This window comes from Fopius arisanus, unplaced genomic scaffold (assembly GCF_000806365.1).
Source record: "Fopius arisanus strain USDA-PBARC FA_bdor unplaced genomic scaffold, ASM80636v1 scaffold00045, whole genome shotgun sequence".
NCBI lineage: Eukaryota > Metazoa > Arthropoda > Insecta > Hymenoptera > Braconidae > Fopius > Fopius arisanus.
In genome coordinates, this window is record NW_011887784.1 from 450940 (window position 1) to 468903 (window position 17964).

Sequence of the window (17964 nt, forward strand, 5' to 3'; positions counted from 1 at the left end):
GCTCTTCTCATAACGGAGAATGTACAAAAGTCACTCGTCGGAGTTCAATGACATCAAGGGTTCATACGTGGAAAGGTTATTATTATTATTCTATTAATGGATCGATGAAACCTGTCACGTGAAGGGTAATCACTACCTTCCCTTTTTTTTCTCTCTTGTAACAGTTTTTTCATTTTGTACATTTGTAATTTGGCCGAGCGGTGAAAAAGGGGGAATTTTTTTCTTTCCTTTTTCAATTCTTTATATGTAAAACCAAAAAAATGATTTTCTACCCTGAAAATAAAATATATATATATGAATTATTGGGAATTTGTATGAAAGCTAAGAGAGCAATTATATTTTCTCATATGTAATTCAATATTCTTGTTAATTATATTTCTTCCAAGGATTATTTTGTAATTATATTAATTAATTAAGATGCCTTTTATTACAGAGATCTGAATCACAATCAAATAGCGATGATTGGACCGAAAACACTTCGTGGGGTTTCGGCGCTGAAACATCTGTAAGAATTTCACGATCATTTCTCATCCCAGATTGACAATTAAATCATCAATTATTAATTATTAATTGCAGATTACTCGACAATAACGTTCTCACATGTATTGACGAGGGTGCAATTAGAGAATTGAAGGATTTGGAGATTCTGTAAGTGCAATCGACAAATTTAATTTAATCGAATAATTATAGTATGTCAGAGAATTGGTCATTAAATAAATTGAAAAAATGTGGAAAACTGATGATGAAGAATTATTTCCAGGGGATTTTATATTTTTGTTTGTTTTAATTCAAGGACGTTGAACAACAACAAATTGATAACCCTAGGCAAGGAGATGCTGTTCGGTTTATCTCGTTTACGTACACTCAAATTATCCGACAACTTTCTGGCCTGCGACTGTCACCTCGCCTGGTTGTCGAGGCACCTCAAGAGCATGCCACGACTTGGCCAGCATACCAAATGCGCATCACCGGCTCACCTCAAAGGACAAGAGCTTGCCAATTTACAGGTACATAAACACACAACTCCCCTCTCAAGTGCAGCGAGAATATATTCCCTCAATATTACAAGAAAAAGATAGAAAAAAACCAGTTTTTAACGTTTGAAAAAAAATTGTGACTATAAAGGTAACGACAGGGTGAAATGGCCAGTGGATTCGATCATTTTCTTTCTTTGCCCGTCTTCAGACCACTTGGATATCGCGTAAAATGTCGATTCCGTGGGTGGGCAACGAGATAAATTTCCTTAAATACGCCAGTCGTAAATCAAGTACCAAGATGTTGGAATGTATGGAGAAACGTGTACTGGAAATGCGACGTTTTCATGCCTTCAAATATTTTTTAGATATTTATTTTTGTTAGCTTATGGGAGTTTTTTGAGAAATTTATTGCGCCACGTGCAGCTGTCTCGTTTTTATCGCTATCGAAGTGGACATTACCAACACTGTTTCAATTTTACCACTAAAAAAAGCTGGTTTGTTACCTTTTGCATCGGTTATCATTAGAATTTTCACATCTGTGGAAAATTTTTATTTTTCTATGACGGCTTTTTCTAAAGACAATCCGGAGGTCCAAAAGGAATTTCGATATAGAGTGGAATTAATTTTTTTCGTTTAAAAATTTTAGGGACTTGAAATCCTTTTTAAATACTTTCCCCTTGAGTCATCGGATTTTTATGAATATTTATATCTCTCAAAAATTGAGTAATCATGTGATTTTTTTGAAATTCTGGTGCGTTTTATTACCTCAATGATCAAGTGTCTCATATAACAATGACTAATTGCCACTTTCAGGAGCACGAATTCAAATGTTCAGGGCCTGTTGAACGGTCTGGTTCAGAGTGCACAGCTGAGCCACAGTGTCCTCATCCGTGCAGATGTGCCAATGGAATTGTTCATTGTCGAGAAACTTCCTTAGAGAAAGTGCCCACTCATTTGCCCGAAGACACCACTGAATTGTGAGTTGATTGTAATTGAAATTTATGGCTTAGCCGTCTGGTAATTTCACAATCATCACAAAATTATTTCCATTTTTACAGACGATTGGAGCAAAATTCCATCACTGAAATACCACCCAAGGCGTTTTCTCCTTACAGAAAATTGGTCAGAATGTAAGAAAATGCTCTGACTCTCATAAATAATTTCTCTATCGATTGAATTCAATAAATTTTCCTTCATACCGCAATTTACCAAATGTCGTAATTTTGTAATTTTTAAAAATTAATTTCCAGTGATTTGAGCAACAATAAAATAAAAAAAGTGGCTGCAGACGCATTTCACGGATTAAAATCCCTCGAATCTCTGTGAGTAACTCGCCAACAAAAACAAACAGAAATAAAAAAAAAAGATTCATGAGTTCATTAAAATTTTTGATGACAAATGGACATTCTGTTTCTAGTGTTCTCTACGGAAATAAAATAACCGAGCTACCCGGTGGCGTATTCCAGGGCTTAACTAGTTTGCAGTTGCTGTGAGTTCCAATTAAACATTTCCACACACTAAATAGAAGTTATTTTCGAGTTTATATTGGCTGGGGATGTTTATACCTCGTTCTGTATTCATTAATGTACGTGTGGAAACACGACGATTAATCAAAATTTGAATTGTTACAGTCTGCTGAATGCTAATGACATATCCTGCATACGTACCGATCTATTTCGTGATCTGACTAGTCTGACTCTGCTATCACTGTATGACAATAATATCAAGTCTTTGGCCAATGGAACTTTCTCTAATTTACGAAATATTCAGACATTGTGAGTATTCATTGTTTTCCACTCTATATTATCTCCTTATTTTATGAATACAGAGTTTATTCCATTTTCAATTACTCACTGCAATTTTAAATAAAATTAGTCATTTGACAGTTTCAAATGACTTATTGTAGTGAGCTCTCATGGAAGTCAAATGAAATTGAAATGATCGATATAAAAGTGCAATCGATATATCTCTGATTACTCGAGTTGGAGAGTCGATGGAAAAATATTGAAAATGTGGATAATTTTTGTTTTTCAAACAGGCATTTAGCGAAGAATCCGTTTATCTGCGACTGCAACTTGCGTTGGTTGTCTCTGTACCTTCATGAACACCCAATCGAGACATCTGGACCAAAATGCGAATCACCAAAACGCGCTGCCAAGAGGAAGATTGAAGTGATGCGGGACGAAAAGTTCAAATGTAAGGGTAAGCACGATTCGACTTCCGGTATCTTCTCTTACTTCGACAGGCTGGTATCAGGTCGGTAACCTTATCACTCCTCATCCAATCAAAATGGACCACAAACCATAAACAATCCATGCTTTTTCACGCCCATCACCGTCATCAACATCAAGAGAGAAAGTGTCATCATCAAGTCTACTGAATATTTCCCTTGATCTAAAAATGTTTTGTTTGTATTATGATTTTGCTCACTTCAACTGCACGCGAATGCTCATGTCTGGATGAATGAATGATCACATGAGAGATTGAACGGACTGAAAAATATAAATTTTTATTCACTTAATTTTTTTTTATTCATTTTCCTTAATATTTATCAAAACTGAAATGGTTGAACCGGCGGAATGTGTTCATAACGGTACGTACGCTTGAAAAAACTAACATTCACAGATCGTATTAACATCATTCAGGGTCATTGGGAGTCCCTAAGATCAAAAGGTGACGAAGCATGCATTGAATCATTAATAATACCAAAAAAATTTACTAACATTCTCTTCCATTCTACAGACGATGTTTTTACAGCCCCTGCATGGGTCTCTGATGTTTTGTTTGTAAACAACGTGCGATATCCTCGTCATCTCATTCGCATTTCCACTCATACCGAGGAAAATATTACTTACTGATGGATTATATAAAGACTTGTAATAATTCTGTAAAAAGTTGGAAAGGCCAAAAAATGATTTCAAATATTTTACCCACTTTAAGACAATTTTCTTACGCCTACAATTTTTTCCAAATAATTCGAACGTAAAAAAATCTTCAAATCTCCATTTTATAAAAATATCTGCCGAATGATTTGGGGAACTATTTTTATTAAAAAAGGAGATGGATCTAATTAATAACAAATTTATTGACGAATATCGTCGGACAAGATGTTTCATGAAGTGGATTTATCGTTCATTTATTTATTTATTCCGAAATTTATATTGATTGAATAATTATTACGAAAGTTCTGTGAGATTTCATTGTGAAATTTCCGGTTTCCCGAGCAATAGAACTCGATAAATGAATGACGACTTTCCGTCTGACTAAACATTGGCATAGATTCCTTCGCCAACATATCTAGAACAAGCGGGTTCGAAGGAGGATGTCAGATTTATTTAATAAAGCCATTTTATCAACAATAAATAAGATCTTCCTGTATTCTCTTGCAATTTCATTCATTCTCAGCTGAATGTACCCTTTGAATTCATTTTTTGTTCTCCAACACTTCATTACAGAATTCGGACATTTTATTTCGATCATGAAGATTATTTATGGAATATTTTTATTAAAACAGAGAGGGGTAGAACAGGCACTTGGTTATCAGCTAATCGATACCCATGAGATGATTTATTCTGATTCTAGGCGATGAAAAATTGCTGACAAAAAGGGCTGGAGAGTGCATACTCCCAGGTGCCTGTCCTTCACCATGCATTTGTAATGGAGCTACTGTGGATTGTTCAGACAAAAAACTTACATCAATCCCTCGGGAACTTCCGGTTTACACATCAACATTGTGAGTATTTGAAAAATTACTCTGGAATGAGGGCATGTGAGTCCCTGAATCCCATTCCCTCTCCGCAATCTCCGTCCCTTACGGTTCAATTATCTCCAGATTACTCGGCAACAACGAAATCGAAAAAATTAAAGCAGATAATCTCTTCGAGCGATTACCCGATCTCCAGCATCTCGATCTGCGAAGAAATAAAATCACTCGGATCGAGGCATCAGCCTTCAAAGGTGGCCACAAGCTCACCGAACTTCTTCTGTCCGATAATAAACTCAGAGAGGTGCACAATAAAATGTTCACTGGCCTAACTAACTTGAAAACACTGTAAGTGTATTTTTATCGTTATTTTTCACCCCCGTATCCCTCATCTTCTCTATAATTACATTTAAAACTTTTCCAAACAGCAACTTGACGGGAAATTCCATCACCTGCGTAATGCCTGAATCTTTCGAGGGACTAGCTCATATTCGAAACATGTAAGTCATGAATTATTGAGTGAATCGGTGGAATTTAATTACTCATTTAATTTTTTCAATTGTTGAATCGACATCAATTGACCACTAGTCATCGCAATTAATAACAATTGATCGTTTACGATAAAAATTCCTTCAAAATTGAAACGAAATAATTAAATAAATACTGAAGCTGTCATACTTGAGGTTTCAAATATATTCCATGATCTAGTGTTATAATTTGATATGGGAAAAATAGGAGACGGGACGAGGAAATTATTTAATTGAAGTCGTTGAGGTTTACGGAGATAATTTGTTCTTCCCAGTGACATGCAGGGAAATCCGCTATCATGCAACTGTCATCTTGCTTGGTTCGCTGAATGGTTGAGGACTCGTGATATGCCAGGCACCATAGGGAGATGCCATGATCCTCCAAGACTGAAGGACGCCCACGTCAAAGACATTCCGAGGCACGAGTTCAAGTGCAACAGTCAGTATCATATTTCCATTCTCCCCAGATCCTCCGTTTTGTCGTTCCAATGATAATAAACATCCTGACAACTATAAAATCATTTTTTCCCTGATTTTTTAGAGACTTGGAATAATTTATCGTCGTGTAATTCACTTGCACGTTAAAGACAAGATTATTCCTTTTCAGAATGAAAATTCAAAATTCATTGCAATACACCAAAATTAAATCTCTCACAATATTTCTAATATTTTTTACAGCATCATTATTGATTATTATTATCTATTATTATTTATTCATTAGTCTGTCAGGAAACTGGAATGTGATGAGTTTTTGATGCAGGGATTATAATGTGAAATAGAAAATCATGTGAAATGCAATGAAGAAAATTTTATATAATATTTGAGTCAATAATTCATAATGAGTGCAATAGTTGAAAGATTGATTTGTGGAATTCCATTTTGATTTGCTTCATTTTAGGTGATAGTGTTGGGTGTCTCGGGGATGATTATTGCCCACCGAGGTGTCACTGCGCTGGTTCTGTTGTCAGTTGCTCAAGATCCCGTCTAACTGAAATACCTCGGGGTATACCCCCAGAGACTACTGAGCTCTATCTAGACGTCAATGATATAAAAACAATTCAGCCCGAGAGACTTAGCCACCTGAGAATGCTTACTAGATTGTGAGTATTGGTTTTCATTGTTTTATTTTTCCTTTCATTTTATTCTCTCTTAAATAGCAGTATTGGTGCAGCTCAGATATAATGACGAAAATACAGCGATAGTGTCTTTCGCGATAGCGGTAATATAAAGATTTGAGGAGATTGAGTTTCCACCCTCGACATCAAATGGTTTCAATTGCACTTTTGAAATAACTAGAGCGAAATAACGGAGCGCAACATAAAAAAACGGGATTTTTTTTTTCTGCAGTGAAATGGTAAGAGAAGATGAGTGGAAAAATATGACTTGTGAGTTGTTGTGAGAATCCAGGGAAAATGAGGTTCGGGAGAATTTATCCGAGGATTTTTCCCAAAGGGAATTTGCAAAATTATCTAGACAGAAATTTTAGTCAGACGTGAAAAACTATCATGGAGTGAACCAATTGAGAATTCACAGGTGTAACGTGAAAATAAATAATTCCGACAAGAAACTTCACTCAATTCTCTCATAAATCCCTTGTCTTCGCCTTGACATTCACAGGAGAAAAAAATGATTAATGTTGTTCCCGTTTATTTATTTATTACTACCCTAACAGAAAATATTTACATTTGTTTGCATTGAGTACACTATCATAATTGTATCATAATTGTACAAACAAAATTGCGGCATTACTTCTGGTGCATGAGCATTAACGTAAGCACACAGGGGGATCAAATATTTGAACAAACTCAAAAGTCCGTAATTTCTTTAATGAAAGCCACGTTATCTCGTATAAACACTGTTATTGAAACTATTTAATTACACAGAGGGATCAGGAAAATACGATTATCTGAACTGATTGCACTTGAATGAAAACACAGTGAGATTGAAGTGCGCTCCGATGTTCCGTTTACTCAAGAATTATTTCTATCATCCTGAATTCATCTTAATGTACTTATGACTCATACTACCTTGCAGGGATCTGAGTAATAATCAAATAGGAATGCTGGCCAACGACACGTTCAGGAATTTAACAAAATTATCGCACTTGTAAGTAATTCAAACAATTCAATGATAAAAACCGCAGATATTTCCGAAGCGTTCTGTCAATATTATATCAACTTCATATCATTTTTCAGAATTATCAGTTATAATAAGCTTCAATGTGTGCAACGACACTCATTGTCAGGATTGAAATCCTTAAGAATAATTTCTCTCCATGGAAATGATATATCGGTAATTCCTGAAGGGACATTCGACGATTTGGAGTCGATAACACACCTGTAAGGACCATCGTAATTCAATTTCTAGTGTAAATATTCTTTGAAAACACTTCTAAACACTTTATACCATTACAGAGCTATAGGTTCGAATCCATTTTACTGCGACTGTCACATGCGGTGGCTGGCAGAGTGGGTGAAAAAAGACCTGGACATTGAGCCTGGCATTGCCAGGTGTATGGAGCCTTCCACTATGAAGGATAAATTATTATTAAGCGCTCCAGCTAGCGCCTTCCAATGCAAAAGTAAGTTTTAATTAACTTGCTCAGTTCATTGGTTATTTAGATGAATCAAGGAGATCAATTAATAATTCTAATGAGTACTTGCTAATTCCAATTATTATAAATGACACGGGAAATTTCAACAAAAAAATGTTGTGTCGTTTATTAAATTATTATTATTAGATAAAAAAATTATTAATTCGTTGAATGCAATGTTTTTGATGGATAAATTATTTATTGAAAAATCATCAGTAAATCTGTGGATCTTCCGATCAAATTCCATGAGCGGTTGATAAAACTTTTGACAGATTTTAAGAAACTTTTCCTGTGGGATTAACTCGTGTATAAAAAAAAAAACTTATCTCCTTAATTCATGTAATTAACAATAAGATTTGATTTGTTTTCGCTTGAAAAACCTATGTTTCGCGTAATATTTTGCGTTTTTATTTTTGATTGAATGGATTTGGTCTATTTAGTTTGTTTATTTTTGGTCAAAACTCTCAGAACGGTACTAAAATTGCTCATTAATCGTAGACATTTCTTCCGTGCAGCCAAACAACAGCCTGCCGAGGTCTTGGCAAAATGCGATGTGTGCTACACATACCCATGCCAAAACGGAGGATTATGCGAGACATTACCGGACTGGAAGTTCAATTGCAAGTGCACGCCAGGATATCACGGGGACAGGTGTCAGCATAAAATTGACGCGTGCTATGGAAATCCTTGCAGGAACGCCGGAACTTGCAAAGTATTGGAGGAAGGAAGATTCAGGTACAATACAGCCAATTCCAATTTTTATCAATATCGTATATTTTTTTTTAGATATATAGAGCGGGTTGGATCAAGCTCGCCTCCCCAATTTTGTTGACATTAAAATTACGTTAATCATTGGCACGAAATTATCTGTATCCGATGCATGAATTACCAATTATAAATAAATTATGATTTATGATTTATGATTTATCATCTTATATCATCTCTCGACGAAATATTATTTTGAGATGCGTAGAGATCGATACCATTTCGCCCGTATGATTTTTCAAAATTACAACAATTTGGCTTTTATCGCTGATAAAATTGTTGGTGGATCGGTTGAGATCCAATCGACGAGCTTTATCTCTCAATTGACGTTAAGTCGATGTGTGACAGTTGCGACTGCGCCCCCGGTTACGAGGGTTTCCGATGTGAAAACAATGTCAACGACTGCGAGAACAACAAGTGCGCAAACAACGCAACCTGTGTGGACCTCGTACAGGCCTACAGATGCGACTGTACACCGGGATACATGGGAGAATACTGTGAAGAGAAAATACCCTTTTGCTCAAAAGGACATGATCCATGTGAGAACGGAGGAAGGTGCGTCGACCACAGGACCCACTACAGCTGCGAGTGCCCGATCGGCTTCACTGGCCTTAATTGTTCCACAAACTTGGATGACTGTGTTAATCATCTGTGCCAGGTAAGATTAAATCCTCCGGTGAAATCAATCCAATCAATTCAATATTATTCGATATTTATCTCAATTCCACTGATCCACCTTTTGTTTTTTCAATATTTCAGAACGGTGCTACTTGCATCGATGGCATAAACAATTACGAATGCAAATGCCCGGCGGATTATACAGGAAGATACTGTGAAGCAGCCCCATCGACAGCCATGCTCTATCCACAAACGAGTCCATGTGCACATCATGATTGTCAGCATGGCGCCTGCTTCCAGCCTTCCTCTGATTCCGCCGCGGGTTATCTCTGCCAGTGCCATCCCGGTTATACTGGTAAGTCTAACAACCAAATAATCAAAATAAACTCACTAGATTCAATATTTTTATTTCGTTACCCCTTGACAATTTATCTTGGAGAGAGTCGCCGTAATTTTCTATATGAGGAAAAATAATTAAAAGCTGTTGATTATTAAAAAAAAAAAAATAGGAAAACGATGCGAGTACCTGACGAGCCTGAGCTTCGTGGATAACAGCTCGCTGGTCGAGCTTGAGCCGCTTCGTACGAAGCCCGAGGCTAATGTGACCATCGTCTTCACAACCACTCACGAAAATGGTGTTATACTGTACAATGGAATGGACCAAAGTGGTGAACATATTGCTATCGAACTGTTCAATGGTCGTGTACGGGTTTCTTATGACGTTGGAAATTATCCTACCTCGACGATGTACAGCTACGAGATGGTGTCGGATGGCAAGCCCCACATGGCTGAACTCATTGCTGTTAAGAAGAACTTCACGTTGAGGGTGGATAGGGGACCTGCCAGGAGTATTATTAATGAGGGCACCAGGGAGTACTTGAAGCTCAATTCGCCCATGTTCGTTGGTGGCATCACGTCTGATGTTGCTAGTGTTGCATTCTCACAATTTCATTTGAGAAATGTCACCAGTTTCCAAGGTACTTTATCCTGTCCATGCTCGTTCTGCTATTAAGTGATCATTTCAGTTAGTGGAATTAGCTGTAATATGTGGAGATTTATTAAATTATTCAGTATATGTAAATTGTCCCAAAAATATCAAATGGCATTTTCATCATATCAAAGGAGAGGTCCCAGAATAAAATAGCTCCTCTAAGTGAATGCTATTCTAGGATTAATCATTTTTACTTCCTAATTGGAATTTATGCAATATTCCTTCTGGAGAATAGAGTTATATTTTCATCATCTCGGGCGATGTCAAATTTATGATTAACATTTCGGTGCGCGATCGGTGTTTTTTCAAATATGAATATGTAAATAATAAAAACTGCATATGCAAATTGATAATTGCTGTTGAAAATGAGGAAATAATGAATTTTCTGGTTCTTAGGATGCATTTCAGGAATGTGGATAAATCACAAAATGGTGGATTTTAGCAATGCAGCGAAGATGCATCGAGTGACACCAGGATGTGTTGCTAACGACGAAGAGGCTGACGAGGCTGAAAAAGAACCGGTAACACCATCATCACTCAAAGAGGACAACCTTGACGACTCTCTTCAGCACGAGCACGTTGTGCATGATCATTCTGGTACGTTGAAAAATCATAAAACACAGAATAACTCCCACGCGTTAAAGTGAGAAATAAGAGTGACGGGAAATTTCTTTCTCAATTTTAGAAATTGTGGCGCTGCCAGGCTCGAGTATGGTCGATCCCTGCACTGGACACGAATGTCGCAAAGGATCTCAATGTGTGCCAGCACCTTTTGGCAATGGATACACATGTCGTTGCCAGATTGGGTGGCAGGGGAGATACTGCGAGAAAGGTAAAGCAGAATAAACTGTTGATACAATTTGTCACTTACATTTTTAATATAAAGGTGATAATATAGATTGAGCGGAATTGATCGAAATACCGCGGAAAAATATAGCGTTAAGATCCATGAAGCTTTAGAAAAATAGAAAATTATTATATTGCAATCCCTGTATTATTAATATATTTTCACAGCGCCAACATGTAGAAAGGAACATACACGAGAGTATTACAGCGAGAATGGATGTCGCAGTCGACGACCAGTAAAACTCGCTAAATGCTGGGGAAGCTGTGCCAATTCTTGTTGCCTTCCACGCAAAACCAAACGTCGCAAGGTAAATATTCCTCTGTCCTGAATTTTCTCAATAAATGACTGTAGTTAAATGTTGTAATATTATTTTGTCGCAATTGGAAACCGGAAATTGAATTTGTCTCAGGTTCGTCTAATTTGTAATGATGGAAGACGCTACACGAAGGATGTGGATTTAATTCGCAAGTGCACCTGCACTCGCAAATGTTACTAAAAATCCAAAAAAACAATAAAAACGAAGATACAGCCGCACAACTGCCCAACTCCCCAACTGCCTACACCCGGCATTTCAGCTGAAGTCAACGAAAAAAGTACCGAGTAAAAACCCCATTTTATAAATTCATACGTCAAGAAGAAACGAAGAATAACTGGTAATTAATTGAGTGAGTGGACGCAGTGCGGGCGAAAAATGATGGACACACACAGCCGGCTCAGTGTGATATGTATTATTAAGAATTAATAATTAAACATAGTTATAAATAATCGGTATTCGAGTATCTATATGCATATTGGAATATTTGTATGAGATAAACCAATTTTTTTAGGATAAAAAATTGTAAATTCGTGGGTATCCATATTCTTTTCTAATGCAAGCATGGGTACGAGCGTTTTCAGTACGACGAGGTAAGGCTATTAATTAGAATGCATTTGTGAGGATGCGACCTCCAACTAAATTGTTATTGAATAATTTCTCTAGTGACGTACTGAAAACAGATGAGGCACAAAATTATTGGAATTATTCCATCCACATCTCTGAAGCTAATCCAGCCAATGGAAAATGTCGGAATACATTATTTGTAGAAATTTGTATTAACTACAAAAACAAGTGTTCTCACATTTTTCCTGAATTTTTCCAAATTCCAGAAATCAAAGTAGAATTTTGCGCTCCACAGATTTTTCTGTAATTTACTGTGGTGATCGGCCTCATGTATTGAACTTGTCGGTTTTCAATGCTGCACTATTGATTTTAATTGAAGTTCACCTGTTGTTTTAAACACATTTGAACGCTTTATGTATGAAAATCCACTTGATTAATGAATTAAGTGACATCGCTCTCCTGCCTTGGAATTGAAAAAGTTAAGGTGCGATGATGCGAGATGTATTTTTAGGCAGTGGATGACTGAGTTATTGATTAACCATCCAATAAAGTCGAGAAGAATCAACGGAAAAGATAAAAAATATCGACAAATTTACTTGGAACATTCGCTTACTGAGCAAAAATTGAATATTGAACCTGCTTTTCTTACCGGCTTGTTCATTGGCTAATTATCTCATATTCACCACTGCCAGTATTTACCCCTTATTTATTTACCATTAACAATGGTTTATTTTAGTAATTGAATAAAATTTTAACGCTGACAAAAAATTCTATTTACCCACAAATTATATTTTTCTTTAGCAAAAAAAAACGTCTTTAAAATTCGCTCCTTTTTATATATAAACGAAAAAATAAAAAATTGATACATCTATTTACTTAAAAAAATGGAAAAAAAATATTGAAAGTAAATTAAACTGAAATTGTATTTAAATACTCTTATTATAATTATTTTAATTTACACAGACACAGAACAGAAAGAAACAGTAGATGTATCATACTCGTAATTTATTAACCAAGTTCTATTTTTATTGTAAAATATTCTTTTTCCACGGTATTATAGCTTAAGGTATTTTACATTCAATTATTATTTTGTATGACCGATATTTTTACAATTATCGATGTTTTAATGGTCTTATTTAATTATGTTCACACAGCTGGCTACACGAAAATCATGATTACATTGTTCGTACGGAGTTACTGTTATTTCTGTCATTTACAACATTAAAAAAAAAACCCGACCCGACCAATTGAACAAATGAACGAGACGTTAAAGATGAACGTATCTAATAAATTAAACGAATTAATTGCCGAAAGAGGGAATGAGGCGAAAAAATGAAGGATACGTCTTTGTGGACAATAATACTAATGGAACTGGGAATAGGTGTCTAAGTTAACGGATGAACAAAATAATGAACAAAATGAATAATGCCATCAAAGGATTGTGCTTCCTTCGGACTCCTACGTAACTAATAATACTTATTCGCAATCGAATTTCACTGTAAATGTTTCATTTTTGTATAAAAAAAAGGAAGAAAATCTGCGAAGAAGGGGTGACAGGAGATGAATTGGAAATAGATTTTCAGCTTCAGTTGAATAAATAGTAGGTTGAGGAAAAACGCAAATTTAGATGATTGATGAATTATTTTACTAAAATGAAACTAAACAAATGTATTAATCGCACGATAAAATCAGATCTCGTGGTTACAAAAATTTTTGCTAAATAATTTATAAGACTTATTGTTTATTCATCTTTTTTGCCCCTTTCCTGCAGAATTGGGAAAAACACTTGCTGATAAGAAATTTTCTATTCGCTATGTCATTTCAATCGCTGAAAGAGCAAACAACAAGTTAATGAAATTTATGAGCATTAGAAATAGGCGTGAACGATTGTGCAAATGTAGGGGTAATAAAACAATTGAAAGTGAATGAAAGTACGGAGCTTCAATGGTTTTACTACGAAACATTCGATGGTAGTATACAGTCGCAAGAGCAATGATACGAAATCCCGAAGAAACAGCAAAGGAATGCAAAATAACAGGAAATATGTGTATTTGAATCACAACGCACGTTTTACCAAATAAACAATGGAATACTGCATGCATAGGAATTTACCCAATAGTAATCCTACGATTAAACAAAACGTTCTAGGTAAAAAAAAACACTAGCGTAAACAATAAAATGAACAAAAATAAAAACGAAATGTCTATGTTTATATAATGTAATAAAATCCTCGAATATGAAACGCTATTAAAAATAAATGTATGTAAAGTTTATTTAATTCCGTTTGTTTTCACTGATTTCTCTCATTTTTTTTATCATTATCCCTTATCACTTCCTTGAAAAAGAAACATTTATTAAAGTTTTTGAAGTAAATTAATTTTTCGCAATTGCTTCGCAATCACTCAATTACTGAAAAATTACTAAACTCATTGTTACCATAAATAATCAGTGCAACAATCAATTCAGGATTATCTTTCGCTGGTAGAAGTCGTCCATTACCTCTCGTAGCTAAAGTGTTCCAAAGCCCTTTTGAAGTAAACAGTTCGTTTCCGATATCCTTCATAGGTAAAGTACCCAATGAGTCACCGGCAGTAGAAAAATCATCCAATCAAATTTTGTAAAATTTGTGCTTATTCTTATCTCAAATCTTGTTTACAGGAGACCGAACCGCGCTCCGCCCCCGCCTTTTGATTCCATTGTGTTGATGATAACATAGCCAATTGACCAATGAGAAATGAGTTTTATTCGGAATGGCCACTGAGATTATGAGGATAGGATTACGCGTGAAAATTCTTACGCATGAACCGAACTTAAAAATACCTTTGAATACTATATAATTATTTATCAGCTTCTTCCAGCGAGAAGAAACGCGCAAACTCATCGTGATTTGAATCCAGTCAGTTGAAATTATTTCTAACTGCCCAACGGATTTGCTCACTGACTCTGTACACAAACCGATTCATTCTGTTGTTCAACTGCACATAAAAAATAGAAATTCATATTTGATTTTCATTATTTCATGAAAAAAAAATAAAATTAATCTATTAACCTTTGCTAATTGTTCTTCGGTGGTGATTAATTTACCGATTCGGCGAAGACAACTTTTAAGTGAATATACGTCATTTCCTTCACTGAGAAAAATAATAATATTATAATTATTACAAGCGAAGCACCAATTACTATGTACTACAACTCAAAACACACAAATGTCTTACTCCTGGTAAAGTTTGGGTGCAATCTCAATGATGTAGTCCAAAAGTATATCCACGCCTTTTTTTTTTTTTAAGGAAAATGCCATGATTTTTTTTGCAGGTTTTACAGCCGAAATAGGCGTTTCAGTCGCTACTTAATTCGCTTTACCGCTTAAATCGTTTTGACTTTTTAGTTTTTCTTTTTTATTCATACCTACTCTCCACGAAGTGACAAGTGAAAAGAAAATATCGTACTCGAAATAGAGTGACAGATTATTAATTAATCACTAGAATCTTTTAGTCATTGGGAGAAAACAGAATCTATGTGATGAACTTTTGCCGAGGGTGTTTATATATCTCTTTTTTTTCCCACCCGAGATAGAAATTATTTTTTAGAATATCATATTTGAGGACGTGCTCTATCAACTACTGATTAAACACGTATTTATAATGGCTGGAATTTCTTGTATTTCCATATCAGTCCTCCGATTTATTGAAATTCAATATTTTTCCTCTTCGATAGACAAGACCTTGGGGAATGCCCACATTCAATCTTAACCGATATCTTCTCGTTGAATAATGAATCAATTGTATTTGAGTGAGGTATGTCACTCTGATATGAAAAATATTTTTATTTGAGAACTGAATTCTGGAAATCAGAAAAAATCTGGGGGTTATTCTGTGGTTAATTTATTTCATTCTTGAGAGTGGTTTATTTTTGCATAATTGAACTCTCCTGATTATTCTTCCCTCCTGAGACATAATTAACTGCATGTCCTAAGTAATGACATTTCATTTGAATTTTTAATACGCAATCTAGGGGATTCCAAGGATTTCAAGCGTAACAATGACTCAAACTCCAGATCGCTGGGTCTTACAACCAAAAATGTAAATGTGTAAATAATGAATAAATATATATTATGTATAGATTACCGGATTTAATTACATTTTCATTATTTGTTGTCTCTTCACAATAATCATAAATTCCACATTAAAAAAACGCGCGGCCATTCAAAAAGTATCGATACACTGAGAATATCGAAAGCGAAATGTCGAATACGTGACTTTAAAATATCGATATTGTGAAGTATCGATATTGCAGCGAACGGCTGTATTCAGTCGTTTTCATTCCTGAAAAAAACCGTGAATTATCAAATGTGTAGTTTAGTAAATCCGTAATTGAACCTCGGTGCAGCATCAGGAGTGAGTACGATGTATTAAACTTGTAAGATATTATCAATTATCATTCATAAAACCATCGATATCTCCTCCGAATCCACTCGAACCATCATAAACATAACCTAAAAGTCAGACACAATTTAATTTCAAAATGGCGCGGTGATATCGAGACGCAATTGATCTAGTCACATTGATGTTAGGAAAAAAATTTTATAATCATTTTCAATTCAATCATTTACGTCTTGGGAATTGACGCAATCCTAGGGCAGAGGTTATGACATTAAAATCGTGAAATTGAATGTAAAAAAGGGACGAGGTGTTTGAACGTTCAATAATTAAGTAAATATGCAGGAAATTGCACTCGCTGCTTTTTCCGTTATCTCAAGTCTTATCATTGTTTTCGTCTTAGTGCTGTTGGGTAAGCAAGTGCATTCAATTCCTCATTGAATCGTCACAATAATCAGAATGACTTGGTTCTCTTCTATTTTCCCTTGAACAATTCAACAATTGGTGTTATTTCTAGAATCACATAACCTTAATCTTTTATTCAAATATTAATAATCTTTTACTTCAGATCGTTTTTTTAACTGGATAAATTTTTTTTTCTTTAAATTTGTGAATCGGAGATTTTTTTTTTACTTTTTACTCATGAATTGCCATTTATGGAATAAATTTGGAGCCATCGAGTTAATTCCTTCATATCTCTAAATCTCTAACTCTCTTTCATGAAATGAAATCTCTTTCTTCTCAGGTTGGTATTTGGTTTGGAAATTTTTCTTGTCCCGATTCCGCTTCGTTCGTGAACTCCTCGGTGGAATGAGTGAGTCCTCATCAGTGCATGATCTCAAAAACGGTCGCTCTCGCATAAAAAAGCTTCGCAAGGACTAGACATCGAACGAGCATTACGCCACAACCGATTGATCATTAATCCTTTAACAACTATAATAAGATGGCGATAAACATTCGCTGTGCGAATACCAACGATTTGCTGAACATTCAGCATTGCAATCTCCAATGTCTGCCGGAAAATTACCAGATGAAGTACTACCTCTATCACGCGTTGTCGTGGCCACAGTTGAGTTACGTAGCTGAGGATGAAAAAGGCAGAATTGTTGGCTACGTCCTAGCCAAGATGGAGGAGGACTGCGAGGACAATCCTCACGGTCACATCACGAGTTTAGCTGTCAAGAGATCCCATCGACGTTTAGGAATTGCCCAAAAGCTCATGAATCAGGCCTCCAGGGCTATGGTCGAGTGCTTCGATGCTAATTACGTATCTCTCCATGTACGGCGTAGTAATAGAGCCGCGTTGAACCTCTACACGAGTAGTTTGGGCTTCGAAGTGTCTGAAGTCGAACCGAAATACTACGCTGACGGTGAGGATGCTTATGCCATGAAAAGGGATCTCAGCAGCTTTCATATCGAGAAGCAGGACAGGATCAGGGACGACACTGTTAAGCAGATCAAAGACTCAGCAGCTAAGAATTCTTCGGCTACTCAGCAACACACACATACTGGACGATGCTGCGATCATTCTTAAGGGGTCCTAGTGCATTTGAGGAGTTTCATACAAGCAAAGTCATTCTGTACATGGATTAATGAATTTTTATGTTAAACTAAGATGCTTGGATCGTAATAAACATCTTGTGGGATTATATCTTTTTACTTCACTTTTTAATCTCCCTCACGTACG

General features: G+C 35.7%; 3 protein-coding genes across 4 annotated transcripts in view; all 3 read left to right on the forward strand.

Moving 5' to 3' along the window:
- Positions 1-14121, forward strand: part of sli (slit guidance ligand) — a 217902-nt gene extending 203781 nt beyond the window's left edge. Inside the window, exons 4-28 of one of the 2 annotated variants that reach the window (XM_011305876.1) lie at positions 434-505; positions 577-648; positions 794-1007; positions 1791-1954; positions 2036-2107; positions 2228-2299; positions 2395-2466; positions 2609-2752; positions 3016-3179; positions 4560-4710; positions 4810-5028; positions 5109-5180; positions 5483-5646; positions 6106-6307; positions 7242-7313; positions 7403-7546; positions 7622-7788; positions 8316-8535; positions 8914-9223; positions 9325-9538; positions 9693-10160; positions 10571-10771; positions 10860-11006; positions 11189-11328; positions 11431-14121. In XM_011305876.1, coding sequence (XP_011304178.1) covers positions 434-505; positions 577-648; positions 794-1007; positions 1791-1954; positions 2036-2107; positions 2228-2299; positions 2395-2466; positions 2609-2752; positions 3016-3179; positions 4560-4710; positions 4810-5028; positions 5109-5180; positions 5483-5646; positions 6106-6307; positions 7242-7313; positions 7403-7546; positions 7622-7788; positions 8316-8535; positions 8914-9223; positions 9325-9538; positions 9693-10160; positions 10571-10771; positions 10860-11006; positions 11189-11328; positions 11431-11517 — 4024 coding nt within the window. In that variant the 3' untranslated portion in view covers positions 11518-14121. The remainder of the gene's footprint in view (positions 1-433; positions 506-576; positions 649-793; positions 1008-1790; positions 1955-2035; positions 2108-2227; positions 2300-2394; positions 2467-2608; positions 2753-3015; positions 3180-4559; positions 4711-4809; positions 5029-5108; positions 5181-5482; positions 5647-6105; positions 6308-7241; positions 7314-7402; positions 7547-7621; positions 7789-8315; positions 8536-8913; positions 9224-9324; positions 9539-9692; positions 10161-10570; positions 10772-10859; positions 11007-11188; positions 11329-11430) is intronic. The other variant, XM_011305877.1, reaches the window with a different exon arrangement.
- Positions 14122-16398: 2277 nt separating this feature from the next.
- On the forward strand, positions 16399-17169 carry LOC105267194 (small integral membrane protein 13). The gene is made up of 2 exons (XM_011305878.1): positions 16399-16689; positions 17023-17169. Exons 1-2 carry the CDS (start codon positions 16617-16619, stop codon positions 17157-17159), a joined length of 210 nt encoding a protein of 69 aa, XP_011304180.1. The 5' UTR covers positions 16399-16616; the 3' UTR covers positions 17160-17169.
- A 31-nt stretch (positions 17170-17200) lies between these two features.
- vnc (GNAT family N-acetyltransferase vnc) lies at positions 17201-17928 on the forward strand. The gene has a single exon (XM_011305879.1). The coding sequence runs from the start codon at positions 17221-17223 to the stop codon at positions 17809-17811; it is 591 nt and encodes a 196-aa protein (XP_011304181.1). The 5' UTR covers positions 17201-17220; the 3' UTR covers positions 17812-17928.
- Positions 17929-17964: the final 36 nt, after the last annotated feature.

Excerpts from the sequence above, each read along its gene's own strand:
- vnc (XM_011305879.1), top strand. The coding sequence starts at position 17,221 with ATGGCGATAAACATTCGCTGTGCGAATACCAACGATTTGCTGAACATT.
- LOC105267194 (XM_011305878.1), top strand. The coding sequence starts at position 16,617 with ATGCAGGAAATTGCACTCGCTGCTTTTTCCGTTATCTCAAGTCTTATC. Across the intron at positions 16,690-17,022 it reads TTTCGTCTTAGTGCTGTTGG|GTTGGTATTTGGTTTGGAAA; the intron begins GTAAGCAAGTGC and ends CTTTCTTCTCAG.